This window comes from Canis lupus, chromosome 38, assembly GCF_048164855.1.
Source record: "Canis lupus baileyi chromosome 38, mCanLup2.hap1, whole genome shotgun sequence".
In the NCBI taxonomy this organism is placed as follows: domain Eukaryota; kingdom Metazoa; phylum Chordata; class Mammalia; order Carnivora; family Canidae; genus Canis; species Canis lupus.
The window spans coordinates 6,679,300-6,699,165 of record NC_132875.1 but is presented as its reverse complement, the minus strand read 5'-3'; the positions used below and the strand labels follow the sequence as shown (position 1 = coordinate 6,699,165).

The 19,866-nt window shown below is 53.0% G+C and overlaps 1 protein-coding gene and 1 long non-coding RNA gene across 3 annotated transcripts in view; one reads left to right on the top strand and one right to left on the bottom strand.

Annotated features, from left to right (window-relative positions):
- The first annotated feature begins 1,474 nt into the window (after positions 1-1,474).
- Positions 1,475-19,866, top strand: part of FAM78B (family with sequence similarity 78 member B) — an 88,311-nt gene continuing 69,919 nt past the window's right edge. For both annotated transcript variants that reach the window (XM_072814768.1, XM_072814769.1), the window contains exon 1: positions 1,475-1,787. In XM_072814768.1, coding sequence (XP_072670869.1) covers positions 1,525-1,787 — 263 coding nt within the window. In that variant the 5' untranslated portion in view covers positions 1,475-1,524. The remainder of the gene's footprint in view (positions 1,788-19,866) is intronic.
- Positions 3,637-12,279, bottom strand: LOC140626905 (uncharacterized). Its single transcript, XR_012025883.1, has 3 exons — positions 7,895-12,279; positions 7,030-7,239; positions 3,637-6,910 (listed from the first exon to the last, which is right to left on the bottom strand). It is a non-coding gene; the product is annotated as an uncharacterized lncRNA (long non-coding RNA).

The following is a 19,866-nucleotide window of genomic DNA, read 5'->3' as shown; positions in this document are numbered from 1 at the left end:
CTAGTCTTTTTTAAAAAAATTTTTATTGGAGTTCAGTTAAGCGGTTACTTTTTATTTTTTTTTTTTATAAATTTATTCTTTATTGGTGTTCAATTTGCCAACATAGAGAATAACACCCAGTGCTCATCCCGTCAAGGGCCCACCTCAGTCCAGCCTGGTTCCACTGAATTTTCTCCAGTTCCCCTGATACTTAGCAGGTCACAGGTTACCTTGGGTGACATGGGGGGGGGGCTAGCATTCTAATGCAGCTAGCCGGTCATGCACAGCCCTCCTGCAGGACGCAGCTCCATGTTGGGGGGGGGGGGGGGTAAGCCCACCTCGGCTCTGACTCCCCGGTGTGTGGGATTCTGCTGAAAGAGCATTTTCTAAGAAGGAGAGGATCTGGATGAAGGTAGGCGAGGAGTAAAAGCTGAGCTGGGGGGGCCACAACCAAAACTCCTGGCATTTCGGTGACGTGGGGCGGGGTGGGGTGGGGGTGTTCTCTGGGCACCCTCCCTACGTAGGGGTAGGGCGCTTGCAGGAAAAGCTCCCACAGCAGATCCGGCGCATTCCGAGCCACCGCTGGAGGCTTCCTCAAGACAGGGTAGCAGGGGAGCCTAACTCTAACCCCACAAGCCACGTGACTAGCGCCCGGCCTGCCCGAGACGCGGCCGCCCTCCCCGACCCCGCGCAGCCCCGCCCCGCGCCGCGCCTCCCCACGTGCAGGGCCGCACCCGGCGCCCGCGGCCCTTTAAACACCCCCACCCTTGCACCGCCCCCCCCCCCCCCCGCCGCCCGGACGGCAGCCGGAGAGGGACAAAACTCCTGGCGTTCGGCCAGCGCCCTCCGCGGACCGCGTTCCGGGCCGCCCGGCCCGCGGGGCCCTCCTCCCGCGGCCGCGGCCCCCTGGCGCCCCCACCGGCCCGCGGCGGCCGGGCCCGGGAGTGCGGGGCGGGGCCGGCGGCCGCGCGGGTCTCCGCCGCCGCCTCCGCCTGCCGCTCGGGCCGCCCGCTCGCCCGCCGCTGGGTGCGCTGCACGCGGGGGGCAGCCGCGGTGCAGAGGTTCATGCAGCGGCGGCGGCGGCGGCGGCTGCTGCTGCTGCTGCTGCCGCCGCGGAGGCAGACCGACCGGGCGCCGTCGCCGCCGCCGCCGCCGCCGCCCTCCCCCGGCTCCATGCCGCCGCCGCCTCCTCCCCGGCGAGGGGCGGGGGGCTCCGGCCCCGGGTGGGCTCCGCTCCGCGCAGCGCCGCTGCCCGCTCTGCCCTCGGCGGGGGCGCCCGCCGCCTCCTAGGAGCGCACGCTCGGCGCGCCCTGCCCGAGAGAGGGGGCGGGCGTGGGCGGGCGGCGGGCGGCGGGGACCCCGCGCGGCGGCCGGAGGAGGGGGCTTCCCCGGAGGATGCCCGGCGGCGGCGGCGGCGGCGGCGGCGGCGCCCGGCTCCCAGGCGCGAGCTGAGCCGGCCCGGGAGCGGCGTGACGGGCGCCCCCGGCCGCCCGCGCGGGCCCCCGCGCTGCCCCACGCCGCGCCGCGCCGGCGCCGGGCGGCAGGATGGGCTGTATCCAAAGCATCACCTGCAAGGCGCGGATCCGGCGCGAGAACATCGTGGTGTACGATGTGTGCGCCACCATCGACCAGTGCCCCACGCGCATCGAGGAGACCTCGCCCATCGTCCTGCGCTACAAGACCCCCTACTTCAAAGCCTCGGCCCGCGTGGTCATGCCCCCCATCCCCCGCCACGAGACCTGGGTGGTGGGCTGGATCCAGGCGTGCAACCAGATGGAGTTCTTCAACACCTACAGCGACCTGGGCATGTAAGCGACCGGCGGCGCGGAGCCGGAGCGGGGTCCCCGGCCCTGGCCCCGCGTCTCCTCCCCACCGCGACCCTCCTCCTCCCCGGCTCCTTCCTAGCGCTCGCCCCATCCTCTTTCTAAACCTTCCTCCCGCCTCCTCTTCCACTTCCCTCCTCCCTGCGCTTTTGTTTCAGTGACAGGGCGGGTGTAGGGAGGCTCCTCGCGAAGGCATCTTCTCGTGGTTTGCTCCCGACTCCCCGTGAACGCGAGGAGGACGGTGCGCGGCGGCGAGAGCGCGGCGGGGAGGGCTCGAGACACGGGCGTGGGGGCGGCTGGCGAGCGCCCTGCGAGGTTTCGGGGCGCCGTCTGGGCTTGATGGGGCTGCCGGGGGCGAGTGCGGGGTGACTGCGGAGGGAGGAGCGCAGCGGAGTGCCGGGGGCGCACGGGCTGGTGCCGTGCGTCCTTTGGAGAAGCCCGGGAGGGCTCTCGGGAGACGGTCCCGGGCATCCGGGCGGGACTTGCTGGTTCTGTCCGGGTCCCCAGGCCGGGGAGCCTGCAGGCGCTTCCTTTCGGAGCCGCGCACCCGGCGGAGCCGCTCCCTGGCCCGGCGCCCTCTGGCCGAGCGCGCGGCGGTGGGGAGCGCGAAGGCACCTTGTGCGCGCGCGGCCTGGGGGCTGGCGCCGCGCGGGGTTTTCCTTGTGCTCCGGGGAAGTACGGGTCTCCTGGCTGTCCGGGGTCCTCACTCGCTCCAGAACTTTACGAGCTGCGGCGCTGGGAGGGATTCCCCGGCGCGCCCCCCCGGCGAGTCCAGGCGGCGAGCTGGGAGCTCTCCAACTTCTTTCAGCAGCGCCGCTCGGTGCGCGCGGGGCTGGGCGGCTGCGGGGAGACCCGGCATCTCGGCGACCCGGAGCCCGCAGCCTGTCCCTTCCAGGACTTTTTAGTTACTCACTTTTTTTTTTCTTTTTTAAACTCCCTGCCACCCTCCTTGCAGAAGCCCACTCTCAGCAGTCGGCGACTACAGTGGCTAAAAGGTTTGGGGGGGGGGGGCGCTGCGTTCTCCCTGGGTTAGCGTTGATCTAGAGCACCCTAATTAGCCCACAGCCTATAGAGGAAACCCATTTCTGGAAATCCGGCCTCATTTCATTTATTAACGGAAGACTCTAGAGCTCCCAAGGTTCATCCGTTGAATATATGGGGCAAGGGAGTTTCTCTTTCGAAAGGCCAAAGTATCTTTTTAATGGCAGTTTTGCACGCTTTTTATTGCACTCTGTGAGCATGTAAGTTAACACTAGTCATAGGTGCTAAACGAAATCTTGACAGGTTGTTTTGTCCTTGTCCCCCCCCCTCCCACTTCCCCCTAAAGGAGTTGGAACTTTCCTCTTCAAGCATAAAAAAAGCTCAGTGCAGGAGAAAGCTCTTTCCCAGTGAAGATGTGTGAGAGCCTAGTTGCTTCCTATGTGACTGTTTGCTGTGTTATCTTTCTGGAAGACAGCTGATTGTAAGAAATGGGGGACATGTTATTTTGGGTGAATCATGCCGTTTAAAAAACAGACACACCCTCCAAAGGATGATTACATCTGCACACATGGGACTCTCAAAACTGTCTTTTACAAACCCATTATTTCCCATGAAGTCCGGAGAAAGCCCCAGACCAGGCAAAAGCCTTCCCTTTTGTCTCCCTGCCCTGGCCCTGGTGGCCGCTTGCACCTCGCCTGGGTGGGCCAGGGTGGGGACCCTGCAGAGGATGCGGGGAGGGACCTAGCAGAAACAGCCAGGCCTCAATGTTGCTTCGTGTCCCTTGTGAATCAGTAAGTCAAAAACAAATACATAGATCATTTCTTTCCATAAAAGAAAATTTATTCTACCTCAGTTAAAAGCCAAGCTGAGAATCAAACAGACACAGTAGTTGAACTTCCTTAAATCTGTGGGTGAGTGTGTCCACAGCGGAACCAACTTTAATGGGCATGAACTGGTGTTGGATCTGAGGGGCACTTGCTCTCTGACTGAATTCTTGCCTTTGGGGCTTGGAAAAGAGGTTTGCTTTTAAACTGCCACTATCTGTATTTTAAGATTCTTGGTGTTCATACTGATGCAGAGAAGCAAAATAGTGCCCAAGAAATCATGAAGCTTTTATTGTAGATCTGTGTCCAGAGTCCACCTGTCTTCATGGTTGCAACAATTTCTATGTTTAAGGATACCTTGGAACCCAAATTTGATTGAACCAATTTCCACAAAAATGTTTATGCCCTGAAAACTTAGCCAGAGCGGACTTTTTAATGGGATGTGATAGTGCATAAAAGTCATCACAGTCTGTTAGTTATTATCCACTTTAGCCAGTATCGTGAGTTGAGGGGGGGGGGAACCCACTGCAAGTTGAATTTTCATCCTGCTGCAATGCTCTTGTTACATGAAGCATGAAATGATCCCTAGTATAGGTTAGAAAGCTGCCTTTTTAACATTTTAAAAGGGACTGCCAGGGGAAACCCACAATTTAAAATGGCAATAAACTTCTAGTGACAAGCTTAAAAGAAAACATGAGCTTTTGTGGTTTAAAGTTTCAACATTTCCAAGAAGGAGTAGGTTTCTGAAGGAGCATTTGAAATAGTTGGTGACCATGATGGCCAGAGCTTAATTTGAACTTGAACTCAAGTGACCTGGAACATCTTCATATGATTGCATAGAACCCAGGCTGGCGAATACTTACGTCATCTACTTATTTCTCCTTTGGCCCTGGTGTACCCCGCTGATGCAGCCGTGATGCAAGTCTTCATCTTTCAGGAATGAAGGGCCTCTGGTTTCTTTCAGTCATCCCATCAATAAACAAATATTTATCAAGCGCCTCTCTCTGATACAGGCGCCAGCAAAGAAAGCAAAGGACCCAGCAGGCAGCTTCAGTGTTCCTCAGTGTAGGGAGGAAGGACACGTGCAGAACAAGCCATTGCTCCCAAAGTGGTGTAGGAGAGATTGCTGGAGAGACTGAAGGAGGGGGGAGGGGGGCGAGGAGGAGGAACAGGGGCAGGAAGGTGGGGTTTTCTAGAGGCAGAAGGCCTGGAGCTGGATGTGAGGATTGGATAAGGTTCAGCAAGACAGCGAGGGGGACTAGTTCCAGAGGGGAAAGAACAGCAAATATAAGGAGGCAGGAAAATATAAGGTGTTATAAGAGAGCGTAGGTAGGCCTTGTGGAGCTTTCAAGTAGGAGAGCAGTGGGAGATGAGGTCCGAAAGCGGGCCAGGGTCTGTTGGGAAAGGACTAGGACAAAGAGAAGGGAAGGCTGAGATCAGGTCTCCTGAACCAGACAGTGTCGAGAGGCTCTTGATACTTTATTCATACCTCTGGGGCATGCGGGGGTGTTTCAACAGAGACGTAAACCTCTGTGATGGGACACTTCGGAGTGCTACAGCATGCCACCCGAGAGGTTTGAACAAAGAATGGGGTTCATGTGTCAAGATGAATGAGGTGAAGCTGGGGTCAGGGGTAGAATGGCAATGGCTAAATCTCCTCTCCACGCCAGCCCATGTACATCATCTTCTGGAACTATAAGGAGATTGTGGTCAACCCAGGGCTGGGACAACCTTGGCCTGAGTGAAACTTGAGGAAGTCAGAGCTCACTCCTGCCTGTCTCTACTCCTCCTTCAGAGCGAATGGTAATGAGGATTTGACTCTACTTACCCACCTTTGTTGCCTGTTCAGTCCAGTCCACGCTGGTTTCTATCCATTCCAGAATTGTTCTGGCTCAGTTTGTGATTTCCATGTTACCAATCCAGCAGATGCTTTTGAGAGACACTTACTCTTTCAGCAGTCTTCCACAGAACCGACAGCTTCTTCCATCTTGAATCACTCCCATCTTTTAGCCTCGTGCTATTCTTCTAGCTGTTTCTCTGCCTTACCTCGGAGTACAGTTCATCAGGACGTTACTCATCTGATCCTCTCCCTGGGTAATTTTATCCATCCCAGTGGCAGTAGAGGCTCTGTGTGATGTGCGGTCACCTGCGGTAGAGGGGTGTGTGCATCTGTGCACAGTTTCCACTTGGCTGTCGCAAAGACATCTCAAGCTTACCATATCCAAACCGGAACTCTTGATTGCCATGACAGCTCCCTCCCCAAATCTGCATCTCCGCCCTTCTTTCCCCGTCTTGGTAAAAAGAACACCTCCAGCCCCCCTAGCAGCTCAGGCTGAAACATCTGTGTGTCATGCTAGGTATTTTCCCATGAGTCCAGTTCATCCTCAGACCCTGCTGGTCCCATCTCCAAGACAGCTCTGTAATCCGTCCACCAGTCTGCATCCACTCGTACCCTCCCAGGACAGGTCACCATCAACTGCCACCTGCTCCAACAGAGGATCTCTAGCCAAACCTCCCACCTTCATTTTTGCCCTCCCTCCAGTCTCTTCCCCACACGGCGGCCAAGTGATATTTTAAAAACATAAATGTCATCACTTTCTTGGTTGAACTCTTTTACTGAGTCTTCCATTGTAATCAAGGGGCAATGGAAAGGCCTCTTCCCAATCTCTGAATTTCTATCCTTAAGCCATGTTAGCGAGTTTCTATTTCATAAAAACAAACAAACAAAACAGCTTCATCCCAATTCAGAACTTTTCCTTGTGCCGCTTAATCTGAAATGCTCTTCTTGCCCAGTCTTTTCTAGCACATTCCTGCTTCTTATTCAGGTCTAAACCATTAGCTCCTCAGAGGCCACCTGAATTTCACAGTTTAAATTAGGGTCCTTTTGTTCTCTTGAGCGAGACACTATTCTTTTACTTGTTACAGTTCATAAGAACATAATGGCACATTTATTTAACACCTGACCCTTCTACTAGACTATAAGCCCCATGAAAGCAGATATTATATCTATTTTATTCTCTATGAATAATGCTTAGCTCCCAACAGATATTATCCTAGCAGATACTCCATAAACATTCCGAAAGAAATTAATGAGCCATTTTTTCAGACCTCAAATCAGAGGTCATCTGCAACAAATCATGTCTCGCTTCAAAATCAGCTTTTTTTCTTTTTTTAAGATTTAGTTTTTTTATTAGAGAGAGTACACAGGGAGGGAGGGAAAGAGAGATTCCAGAGCAGACTTGGCGCTGAGCGTGGAGCCCAGTTTGGGGCTCAATTTCGACCTCATAACCCTGAGATCATGACCTAAAACCAAGAGTCAGACAGATGCTTAACCAACTGCATCACCCAGGTGCCCCTCAAAGTCAACTTTTCATTATTACACCTTGGGCTAACCAGACCAAGCCCTTGAACTCTAGACAAACCTGCTGTTGCTCAGCATACATGCAGTTTAACGCTGCTGTGCTTTTGTGTCGTTCCGTTCTGTGTTGTCCCAGCAGCTCCACTGCTCCTCAGCACCGGGCTTCCGTCTTATCACTTGCTCTGCCCCCATGCGGTGACTGCATCAGGAGCAGTGTCCAGCAAACACCGAAGCCTCACTTTCCCGTCACCTGTGACCAGGTGGCACTCAGGGCCTGCCCAAGGAGAGGTAACATAGAGACTGTGTCATAGCGTTGTTCACCTGCATCAGTGACTGCTGGCCTGAATCTCAGGACCGTGGGTGCTTTAGTACCTCACCCCTTAGGGTCATTTCCCCCAAAGCTAGCACTTCCCTTCGTGTTCATCACTGCATGCTGCCTGCATGTTCACTAGAGCTTTGAGTGTGGCCCTCATCGGTCATAGAGATGCCTCTTTTAGACATCTGATGAGCCCCCAAGCCACTTGCATCAATGCCCATCCCCCATTCCCATTACATCCCTGACATGGGGGACTCATGATCTGGAAAGAGCTAGAGCTGCTCTTCACCAGAAGTGTCTGGGACTCCCAATCTAGAGCATCAGATGGGAAACGGAATCCACTTCCCTCATGAGAGTCCTGAGTGCCCTTGAAGGGGAGCTGGCCTAACCTTTTGCCTCTAATCTTCTCCATCTTAGAGAAGTGGAACAGGGAGGATTAGCAGGTCTTATCAGGAAGCATTAAGCTCACTGGAGATAAAGCACAACTCTGGTGCTGGAGGGGGTGGGAACCAGAGGGGCATCAGGGAAAGGGTTACGAGGGGGGTTAAAAATGAAATATGGCTGGTGTAACCTGGATGCACAGGGTGGACAGGGACAGCAGGGTGTCAGTTACCTTCCACTGCGCAGCAGAGGCGAATGTCTTTGGGGTCAGGTCTGCAGATGCTTCATGTTCCAGGCTAAGGGAGAAGGGCTGGCGATTGGGTAGGGACCTGAAGACTGGTGTGGGGCACAAGATCCCAAATATCCCTTACCCTTTGATTTCTATAGCACTTGGATATTGGCTGACCCTCCTCCGTCCCTGTTGATGTGCCCATCTTCCTGAGGAGGAGACTGAGGCTCGGGGAGGTCAGAGGACTGGAGGGCACTTGCATAGCAAGTGGCGGCATAGGGACTGTCTTCTGACCCTGTACCTCGCCTGTCTGTAGGTTTCCGCAGCTTGGGCCAGCTGCAGAGGGGACCGGCTAGCACCCCATTCATATCAGCACTAGGAAACCTAGTGGTTACAGCTGCCAGGGCCTGGGGCATCACTGCTTCTTCAGTGAGGAGAGGCTTGGGGTTGGGATCACCTGGGTAGGTGATTCCATAGCTCCCTTCTGGTCCAGCCACTTGAGCCACAGATAACAGAGGCGCTGCCGTTTCTGATGTGTTAACACTAAATAGGCCCCAGGAAGTGCCCACTATTTATAAATGACTCTCATGAGAAGAGAAATACCATGAAGTCAGTAGCAGGAGAGCATCCTGGTGAACACTCACAGCTGGGCAAGGCCCACGTGGTGCTGGGGTCCCTGGGAGGGGTTGGGGTGCACACACCAGCCGCAGAGAAACCCCCACAGAGTATTGGGCAAGCTGCCTGCTGTGCTCACCGGTCCTCCCCCATCAGTGACATACCCTGGGGTTGTTGCCATGGGTTTTAGAACGAGGGGGGTGGTGTGTCCAAGTGGCAGGAGAATTGCTGGCATCCAGGAAGGATGATAAGGAGATAGTCTGGTAGATGTACTACTGAAAGGCCGCGAGGAGAGGGGGAATGGTGACATGAAGGGTCTGTGTGCTGAGAGCTTTTCCACGGTGGCCCCCCAGGAAATCTCAGCAGCGAGGGGGGGACTCCCATGGCAGCGGGTTCAGTAGCTAGTCCGGGGCCTCAGGTGGCAAGCAGCCCGACCAGGAGTCCAGGCCTCTGGGTACCATGGACGCACTGCTCCTTCTAACCCACTGCCCCAACTCCTAGGAAGAAGGTGCTCCAAAATCACTCCGCAAAATATTGTTGTCCCTCTGTGGTTTGCTAGTCTTTTCCAAAATGGCCCAAGCTATAGTGATTTCTCTGATTTGCGAATTTCCTCACTCCTTTGGAAATGGAGACAGTCATTCTGAGGTTAGGGATGTGGATCTTTCAGAGCTCTGGCTGACGGTGGCGGAGGATGTGAGCAGTGAGAGCCGAGTCTTTGGAGGGGGGAGCAGAGAAGGCAGCCCCCAGCTCTCGGGGACCCCAAGCCAGCCAGTCTGGGCTGCAAGTTTAGCCCTTTGCTGCCTCCTCCAGGAGCTGCCTCGAGGGTCCCATGTCAGCCCTGATGGGCAGCAGGACAGTCACCAGCAGACAGTCACCCAGGCCCCTCAGTTCCTGCACTTCAGAGTCTGTTTGTCCTTCAGACTCTTCAGACAATCGCTGTTTGGACAGATGACCAGGAAGAGAAGGAAGACCCAGTTCTGGTGGCAGGAGGACCTTTGGCTCACTGGACGGACATCCCTCTGGCTCCTGGGAATTCTAGTACTATTATTCCTTTCCCAAGGCCCCCTCGGGCTACTGTGTTAGCCCTGCGGACCCTTTTCCTTCACTGGGTCCTGGGATGCTAGCCAGATGGAAACAGCTGCTCACTGTGCCAGCTGAGGATACCACCGCTGGCTCCCCAGCGCAGGGGCTCAGGTCGGAAGAACCCAGGTCTTCCTGGGTTCGAGCACCAGTCACATGACCTTTGGCAGGTATCTTAACAGTTCAGTGTCTGCTTTGCACACATGTCATTGGGCGATGAGATCTATTCTATCCTATCTCCATCACTGGGGGGTAGAGACTGTGATGGAGTTCTCCAAATTGAAATGTGCTGTCCACACGTTACTGTTATCACTATGGTTATCACTATGGGGCATGACTCTTGTCACTAGAGGATGACTCTCGATGAGCCTCAAGGAACAGAGAGGTCTTGACTGTGGCCCTGTGGCTTCTGGGCAGAAAAGCATTCTGACTCTAAAGATAGGTCCCAGAGGAATCTGCTGCTGCTCTCTGGCCCCACTCGGACCCGGAGGGGAGGCGGAGAAAGTCTGGCTTTTGCACATAGGGATCCAGGGCTACTTTGCACACATACTCGAGGGGGTGAGGGGAGTGGCTACCCCTCATCCCACCCAGAAGCCGCCCTCCCAGGCCTCCTCTGAGCTGTGGGCTCTGTGGGCAGCATCCAGGACCCCGAGTGCTTCCAGTTCCTGGACAGGACACCTGCGACTCAGCCACGTACTCATGGAGACCCCCACCCTGTCCCAGAGCCCTCCTGAGGTGACAGGGTCAATCGGGTGAGTTGCCTAGGACTTGGGGGCGATGCTAGAGTGTGTAAGCCATGCTGTCCTGGCTCAGGAAGGAGCTGTAGCCGTAGACTCTGCAGCCCGGGGAAGACAGACCAACACCTGAAATGATTTGCATCCAAATTATTATTAATATGTCTGCTGTCATGAATATGCTTTATTCTCTCCGTGGAAAGTGATTTTGTCTCTTTATAAGGAGACCTCACATAATTAGCCTGACGACAGTCATGAAACATCATTAGGGCAATGGTTATTCTCATTTAAGGTAGCTAAGCCGAGGCCCGAAGAGGCTAAGGAGTGTGGTCCAGGTGACCAGGTGACCCCAGCAGGCGTGGGGTGGGTCAGGCCCGGCGCCTGGGCCCTGCGGCTCCTGCCCTCTGGCCTCCCCGTGCCAAGTGCACAGTCAGCCAACCCTGGACAGGGCTGCGGACGAGAGCCGTGCCCGTTGAGCACCTCTGGGGCAGCCAGCATTTGCAGCCTCTAAAGAGAGAGCAGATAGGAACCTCTCAATGTATTCAACAGAAGCAACGAGAAATGTGCAGGCTGTCAGATTAAAGTGGAATAAATAAGTCCGTGGTGTCTGATGCCACCTCAGTGGGGGTTCTGTGACAGGCCCGCCTCAGACAGCCTCTGGCCGGTGCCCTCTCCTGGGGCCTGACCTTTCCAAGCTGGCTCTGGGCCTGTGTCAGGCTGCGGCGCTCAGAGGCTGTCAGAGGTCCAGCTAATGGGAAGCAATAAACCCGCATCCTCGGTCAGCGGGCCCTGCAGCATCTTGGGGGGCAGGCGGGCTGGGGAGGTCAGGGCTTCTGGGCGACAGGACTCGGCAAGGTGGGAATGGCCAAACCAGGCCCATGAGATGTTGCTTTGCTCTGGACGTCGGGGAAGGGGACCGGGGTCAGGCACTGGGGTCTGTGGGGACCGAGAGGCTGGAAGAGGATGCAGACAGGCTGGCTCTGAGAGAGCAGGATGCCGCCCTCCTCTCCTCCCTAAGAGCCACCGGCTGAGCCTCCGATCCCAATGGCATCCTCCACACCTGAGGCTGGGGGACTCCATTCAAGACCAGATTTTTTTTTTTAAAGGCCCGCAAATAATTGAGATTCTGTTTCCAACTTTCATGAATCACCTTCACATTTTTAAAGAAATTTGTGTCAGAAAACTGTCTTCGTGGCCTTTGGAGCCTGGGAGCCTGTCTGGTGCTGGGCCCCACGTGCGCTTTAGGGAAGGAGCAGGTATTTGCCTGCCGTCTGTCTCCCCATGAGGCCGCCGTTTGTCAAGCACACATCTTGTGCTAACTGCACCATGTGCACATCTGTGAAGTAGGACCGTTACTTTCCCCACATTTGAGAAGAAACTGAGGCCCTGGAGAGGTGGAGTAACTTCCCTGTCATTACCCAGCTAATCAGTGATACTCAGGATTAGAAACCAGATTTCCAGAGACTCTGACATGATGCTACCTCATGAAGGGGTGAGCGAATGAATGCACCAATGAATGGATAGGGGAGTGTTCGGGATATTGCCTGAGTGCTTGCTTTTGTCCTCACTGAGCAAACCTGGAGAACAAAGGGTTTAATCAGATTGGAAATAGCCAGCCTCCTCGCCTTTCAGCTGGTTTGCTCAGCTGGTCAGGACATGACGTTAATGAGACCAGGGTCTTGGGGTCAGACCCAAGGGACCCTCCTAGCACCTGAGTTAGCATTTGTTACCCTTGGAGCTACCTGGCAAGTGACCACTACCAGCTACCAGTCATAGCAGAGTCTAGACTAAAGAGAAACACCCAGAAAAGTGCAGCTGAATCATCCATAAGTCTCAGGGTGTTAGTACAATGTGGGCCCCCCTCCTTGCTGCTCATCTTACAGACGGCAACACCAAAGCCCCAAGAAGGGCCGTGACACAGCCAGTGAGTGGTACAACCAGGCCACAGACCCAAGTCCTTCTGACTCCGGGCACCTCTAGCCTGGGAAGGAGGCATTGGGTCACCACCGCCCATCTTTTCATCCCTCCCTCCACCGCCCTATTCCCACCTCGCAGAGGGTCCCCCATTTCTGGGCAGGGATGGCCACCTGCCCAAGAGAGGAAGCAGCAGAGAGTACAGGTAGAGCCCGGCCCTCTGCAGCCTGGGGGAGGAGCTCACATCAGCCCAGGGGACGTCTACACAGTTGCCAGGAGCAGAGAGACCAGCCTCCTCCCGGTGTCCATAGACAGTGATGAGCAAGCAAGAAAGGAGAGGGTCTCCCCAGAGATGCCCATCACAGATGGCAGGAAATGGGAGGGCTTGGCAGCCTGAGGGAGGAGGGATGTGTGGGGAACCTGAGACTCTGCCTGGATGCCAGCAACTCAGAATCCCTTCCCCCCACCTCCCAGCCCCCTCGCACCCGGGGACTGATGCCGTACACGGGCTCCCTGGCCCGCTGCCCACACACAGGCAAGGTAGCTACATGGCCCCTGGCGGCTCCAGAAGAAACAAGATCCAAGTGGTGTCAAAGGTGACAGATTGTGAGGGGCTGGGGGCCCTCCCCTGACAGCAGGGCTCAGCTGGGAGGCCCCTATGGAGCAGAACAGATGGGGGAAGTCTGAGAGGGAGATCCTAGCAGCCTGGAGACTCTGTTTCTGTTGTGGCTTTTGGTTGGGTTTCTCCACTTTTTTTTCCCTTTATTATTTTGTTGTCGTTGTTAACTTGAGGCATCATGACCTACGTGTGCTGTCTGCTTACTCTGAAGAAGGGAAGGATAGGGGGAACAGAAGCAAGCCGGGCAAGGCCCATACAGTTTGCCCTTGGTGGGATTTGAGGGGGTCCGCAGGAAGGACTGCAGAGGGGGCAGCGTGTGCCTCCGAGCAGCCTGTCACCTGGGCTGGTCTGGTGGCTCCAAAGCTCTTTCTCCACACCACTGCAGGCTGCCTGTCGTGAGGACTCTGGAAGTTCAGAGCAATGTCAAGTGGTCTGCCCCCTCTTATACGGTCCTGTTCCAGCCTGGTCCTCCCTCTCAGCACTTGCACTGGGGCCCAGCTCTGGCCCAACCTGAGGGAGAGACGCCTTCAAATCTCCTGGCCTAGTTGGGCTCCTCACCGTCGTCCTGTTGGCCTGTGTGGCCTTGTCAAGTCTACCACGTGTTGTGCCATCTCTGCGTCCATGTCCGCATTTCCCTGCCTGGTTTCTGGTCCTCTGCTTATCTCGGGCCACCCACCCTGTCAAGCTGCTGGAATTTACCCAGATGCCTGCCCCTACCCCCACTGTTTTCCTGGGTCCTCCCTGTCAGTCTCCCTCTCTCTCTCTGAGGTAGGGCAGAAAAATGCAGAGGGAGTCCTGGCCAAAAGAGCCATGCTGTCCTTTGCCCTGGGAGCCCTGAGCCACCCTCCTCTTCTTCGTACCCTTGGAGCGTGCACTGGGCTGCCTTCCTCTCATGGAGGATGGGGTGGGGATTTCAAAAGCCACGGAAAGATCTTTATAAAGAAAATTGTTTGTGACTTACAGAGGCAACTAAAGTAGAGTTTTGGAAGTCTGGCAAGGCAACTGAAACTCAGGCAAGATCGGAGGACTGGGGACATCGCATGGTGGGTGGGACAGGGAGGGGACAGATTGATTGTCAAGCCTCCAGGGCCAGGCCACTCACAGAAGTCTGTAGCAGAAGGATGGGGAATGAGAAAAGTTTAAGAAGATGGTTCACTGCCCTGTCCTCTTGGCGACCATCAGGAAGGCCTGGGTATCAAGAGCAGACCCTAAGATGTGGGAAGGAGGACAACTGATGGGTGTGGACAGGGCCCAGGGAAGCCACAGCCAATCAGGTTCCTGCCCAGTGAGGCCAGACAACCTCTCAGAGGTCATCTTTCCAGAGCCTGGAGCCCACAGAGAATCTCACCATCTGGTGCATCCATGGGGCTGCCCAAGACTTTCAGAGATGGAACTGTTGCATAACGAGACAAAGGGTCAGACCTGAGGGTTGTCTAGAAGGGGCCATTGTGCAGATTTGGAGCTAAGGGCCCCTTTCTCCTGCAGATGCCACTGGGTCCTCAGCCTAGAATGGAAGGGGTAATGCAGCATCGGTCCACCTGGTAAGGTTTTCATGGAAACCGTATCTGTCAACCTTGAATCTGCGGATCTGTGCAGATTTTTCCATTAAGCAGCCAGTTCTCTGTAGCCAAATGGTTGAGGGATGGCGGGCCCAGAACTTGAAGCTGAGACACTTGGGCACAGCACCCTCTGGGGATGGATTGTGAACACCTGGATCTTCAGCTGGTTTCCTCTCTACTCACATAGCGCCACAGTTTCTGTGGTTTGTGGCAGTGACTCAGGATGGAGAAGTCATAGGCCAGGTACCCCCACAACCAGACAAGCAACCACGGAGCCCAGAAGAGGAAGTATGCTTCTGGATCAGGAGACAGGTGTGTTTAGGTCTTCACTCCGAGAGAGAAACCCATCCTTACTTGGAGGCTGAGAGGGTTTTTTCTAAGAGGTGCTCTCAGCATCTGGTGCTTCTTGAAACGTCTGGGCATCAGAGTTAGAGTCTAGAATTTCACCTTAGTATTTACAACTTGCCACAGAAAAGGAAAAGCATTTTGGAATGCTTTCATGCTATTCCAAAAGAGCAAAGACATTGAAAAAAAAATATTCTGTTAGAAACATCTCCGCTTAAATGGAAGCAGAGCGACCAGAGAGAAGGAAGTGGGTAGGTGGCGAGGCGGTCTTCGCTGGGACAGGTCAAGGGCTAAGTATATCTAGAGTTCAAGAGCACAGACCTGTTTACAGGGTAGCATCAAACTCTTGAGCTGTTACAGCTCTACCTGCAATCGTTTCCATTCTGGAGGGTTCAGCTTCTGTCCTGCCCTCCCTGTTTGTCAACATTTTGATACACGCATGACCCGGGATGGAACTGAGATGGATCACCCTGACACTTGGCTCCTTGGCAAGAACCAACTTCCATACAAGCTCAGAATCTTAGTTCTGGGGTCACTCCATCCAGCTTCTGAATAGTCACTATTTATTTCCCTAAGATCAAACTTGTTAGTTGTGTTGTGCAAATGTTCCGCGTTCTTGCCAAGTTGTATCTGCTCGATCTATTAGTTACTGAGAAGATGTGTTGAAATTTCTCTCCGTGCTGGTGCGTTCATGACTCTCTTCCTGCAGGGCGCTCAAATTTGCTTTAGATATTTCAAGGCTGAGCCAGCTCACTTCTTTGGTTTTGCTTCATCTTCATTTTGGACCTCTGGGGAATCTGTTTTGCAAGCTCAACCATGGATTCCATGAGAGATTTGTAATGGAGGGTTTTTCAAGATATTTATTTAATTACATTATGACTTCCGTCCTAGGTTCTTTTGTTCCATAACTACAGGCAAAAGTAAGGCAAGAAAAAAATAAGCTTTCAGAGGCTACTTTTTCTGGTCTGAAGGAATATCTTTCAAAGCAAGATATTTTACCCTTTGGTAAAAAGAGCTGAGGCTTCTTAGCACCTCACCATTGGGGAGTGGAGAGAGGAACCAAGGCACAGCGAGGATCTTGGGTTGAGGGAGTCTGGCAAGACCCCTGCCATGCACTGGACACAGGCTTACTGCTGTCTCAGTGACTCAGTGTCTCTGTGGCATCATAGAGATTCTGTGATTCTGTTCAATGACTACGGCGTTGGTCCCCATCGGTACACACTTCAGGGCCCCAAGGTCTGCTTTGACAAGCCAGAATGTTCTGCTGGAGAGGAAGCTGCATTCTTAAGAAGCCTCGAGGCCCTCCCTGAGCACAGCCATCCTCAGCATCCCTCGGTAGCATCAGGAACTCAGAAGGAGTTACAGCAGGTTTCTCCGCTCTTCTCTTTCCCTGGGCCTGACCCCTGAGGCTCATTTTGTACTGGCATTTGGCTTCTGGCAGGTGGTGAGCTTGTTTGCCTCCTTCTCTTCCAGATGGCTCTGAGAAGGACCAACAGGAGGAGGGAGGGGGCGGGGAAGCAAAGCTGTCTGCTGTTTGGAAGGTGGAACCAGGGACCCTTGAGAGGGCACACAACGCCTGGCATTGCCTGCATGCCCCTTGGGCTGGCTCTCTCAGATGTGGGGATGGGGATGAGGATCCCCTGCATCGAGCTACTCTGGGGTGTGGGGATCTCAAGGCAGTTGGGGTCACATAAAACTACAATCCAGTAACAAAAGGCGAGGCTGGAACTGTAGCATTTACCAAACTGCTTTTCCATAGTTACTTCTGCTGAGGCTCAGGCTTAGTCTTTGAGCTCGTGCTCTCATTGTCTGTGGAACAAGGGAGAAAACCAAGGCTCCGGAAACAAGTGATTTGGCAAGTTTACACAGTTAGGAAGTGGCCACACTTGCCACCTGATTCCAAAACGATTGCTCCCTTAAGCAATTGCTAAAAAAGAAATGGCTATTGAACTTTAGAAGCCAGAAAGACCTTGGAGCTCCCCAATCTGACTACTCTATTTCTCAGGTTAAAACAACTGCACAGATGTGCAACGAGGTAAAGGGAATTGTCTACAGTCACACAAATAGCTAAGAGGCAGACCAGCTGAGATCCTTCAAGGATTGAGTTTATTGTAACACATGTCTGTTTTTATCACAATTCAGTGAGTTTAATTTTTTATGCAAACGTTATCATTCCCCCGAGAAACACACTGTGCAATGCAGTGATGGTCGGCAGGAATCACCTAGCCTGGACAGGTGCTATTTTGGGAACATAGGGTCTGAGCCTCCTCTCTCAGCTGGGCCTCCTGGCTCCGAGGGGCAGAATTAGTTGTTTCCTACATTGTGTGCATGTGGTAGCCATCAGAGAGCTGAGCCATACCTTGCCCATGTGACTGTTATGCAGTCATCCATTCCTTCATTGATTCGCTACCTGATAGGCATAGGATGAACGTGACATCCTAGAGCCTTCACACAAATGTATCTCATTACAACTCGCTTCAATTCCTGTCATCTCTGTTAGACACATAAAGAGACGGAGGCTCTTCAAATCATGTGATTTGCCCAAACCAGTGCTAGAACCACAATTGAACACCAGGTTCAAAGGACTCCAAAGCCATGCTTCTGACCACTAGTATCAGTACAGCATTACTAGGACTATTGCTTCACCTAAGAGGAAATTAACCTTAAGATTCCAAGCAGAGGAGGCTGGGAACAGCAAATAATTTGAACACCTGATCACAAAACTATTTATTGCAAACATTCTTACCAAACTGCAAGTACGTGACAGGTAGTCCAGGATTTTTCTGTAAGCCAACAAAACACTCTTTAAAAAAAAATATATCAAGGAGTTGTGCTTTTTATGTTACTAGCTCTTTAGACCCCTCACACCCTACTTTGCATTCAGCTGGGGTTTCCATGTGGTGGAGTTGGGTGAAGCTAGAGATTTGTTGTCATTGTTGTGGATGAAGCATTAAATTTCCAGGCAGAGGGTGCCACGGTGGAGAGGGCATGGGGTTCAGAGCCACCTGTCTCCTGAAACTCACTGCCCTTAACTCCTCTTTGACTGGAGGCCACAAAACATGAAAGCACGGACTCTGAGCCTCCATATGGAGGCTCTGTATGTAGCTCCATATGTAGCTCTTACTAGCTATGTACGGCAATTCAGGCAGTTCAGGTGCCTCTCTAAACCTCTACTCCCCCCATCCATAATGGGGGCACCTACTCCATAAAGTTGTTAGGAAGCGTACATGAGTTAACATTTATAACATGCTTATAACAGTGCCTGATGCATTACAGGCATGCCATGTTTTTGTTTAATGTTTTTAAAAATGGAAGAAGGGCGCCTGGCTGGCTCAGTTTGTTAAGTGTCTAACTCTTGACTTCAGTTCAGGTCATGATCTTAGGGTCATGGATGGAGCAGGCTTTGTGCTCAGCAGGGAGTCTGCTTGAGATTCTCATTCTCTCTCCCTCTGCCCTTCCCTCCTCCCTTCCATTGATGTTCTCTCTCTCTCTCTCTAAAAATAAACAGATCTTTAAAAAACATAAATAAAAATTTTAAAAAATTAAAAAAAATAAAATAAAAAATAAAAAACATAAATACAAATGGGTGAACAAATAACTAAATGGACAAAATATTTGTTGAATACATTTGGACAAAATATTTGTTGAATACATGGTAGATGCCAGGAGCTATGCTAGGAAATCTTTCATACTGTGCAGAAGATCTTGTGGTTGTGTATAAACCCTTCATACAGCTAAATCAGCCAGCTGATGTTATTATGCACCTGGGTGCTTGGCACTCAGCGGGGTCCACTGTGGGCTTTGTAGTCAGGGAGGCCTGCCCAGAGGAGGTGGAACTCAAAAGACTGATAGAGACCACTGAAAGACCACCATAAGTTGTTCTGCACGCAAAATTATACCAGGTCCCTAAAGTGTCCTTACGGGTTCAAACTTGCTCATCCTCGGGACTCTTGTTCCCAGAGAAAGTCTACATGAGTGGGCAACAGCCACAGGAGGACTTCCCATCTAGGCATTGTTATCCTCGCATCATGCCTGCTTTGTTTGAACCCCCAGAACCACAGGGTTCCAGTAAAAGATGCCAGTTGTTACCCTCAATAGAGGCCCTAGGACTGTTCATCTTTACCTCATGCAGAGCCTGCCTTCCCTGTGCTGGTTGTCAGCAAATTTCCCTTCCTCCTGTCCATTGCTGCACTTACTAGGCTGCACTTTGCTCTTTCCTGACCACATCTCCCAGAATGGCTTTCTCTCTGCTCATCAACCCCTGGATCTGGTGTCTCCTAAACCCCAGACCCAGAGCTCAAAGCCCTTGGATTAGATTAAGAGCTCAGAAATTTTAGGAACCCTGATGGCTTTATGTGCATGCTTGACCAGGGATGAGACCTACAGCGACTGAGTAGAGGGGTCATTATCACAATGTCATCAGCTGAGCTCGAGCGCTGAATACTGACGAAGGCAAGGGACCCAAAGCTTCAAAGAGGAAACTCAGGATAACTGCAGGCCCTATGAGCCAAAATGAAATGCATGCTAATGCTCAGGAGGCCGTTTACCTGTGCTGAGATAGGCGGAGATGTCCCCTGAGCCTCATTCCCCGCGATTTGTCCACTTTACTATCCTACGGGCTGTCTGGGTTCTGAATTTGAACATCAACTTAATGTGCCACCCTGACCCAATAATCAATAACTTTAATTCACAGGTACAAAAAGTGATTCAGACAGGATCCTAAATAAACATAATGCTCTGTGGTCCCAGATGTCATAAAACCCTGAGCGGAGAAGCTAGAAATTGGCCCTTGAGGTCAAAAGCCTTTTCAACACAGTGTCCATGGCAGTAACTCTGAAACATCAGTCCATTGTACTAAAGGCCCAGAGCATTCCCATGAATTGCCCTCAGGGAAGATTCTAGACCTTGCAGGCCATGTTAATAATAACCATCCTTCATGTTGGTAACAGAAACTCACAAAGTGCTTTTGCTCATAACATTCCCTCTGCCCTCAACATAGCTGTAAGACAAAGATAGGGAGGTAGGCTCTCCCCTTTATTTTATTTTATTTTTTATTTTTGCAAATGAAGAAACCAAGACCTAGGAGAGTTATGTGACATGTCCAAGGCC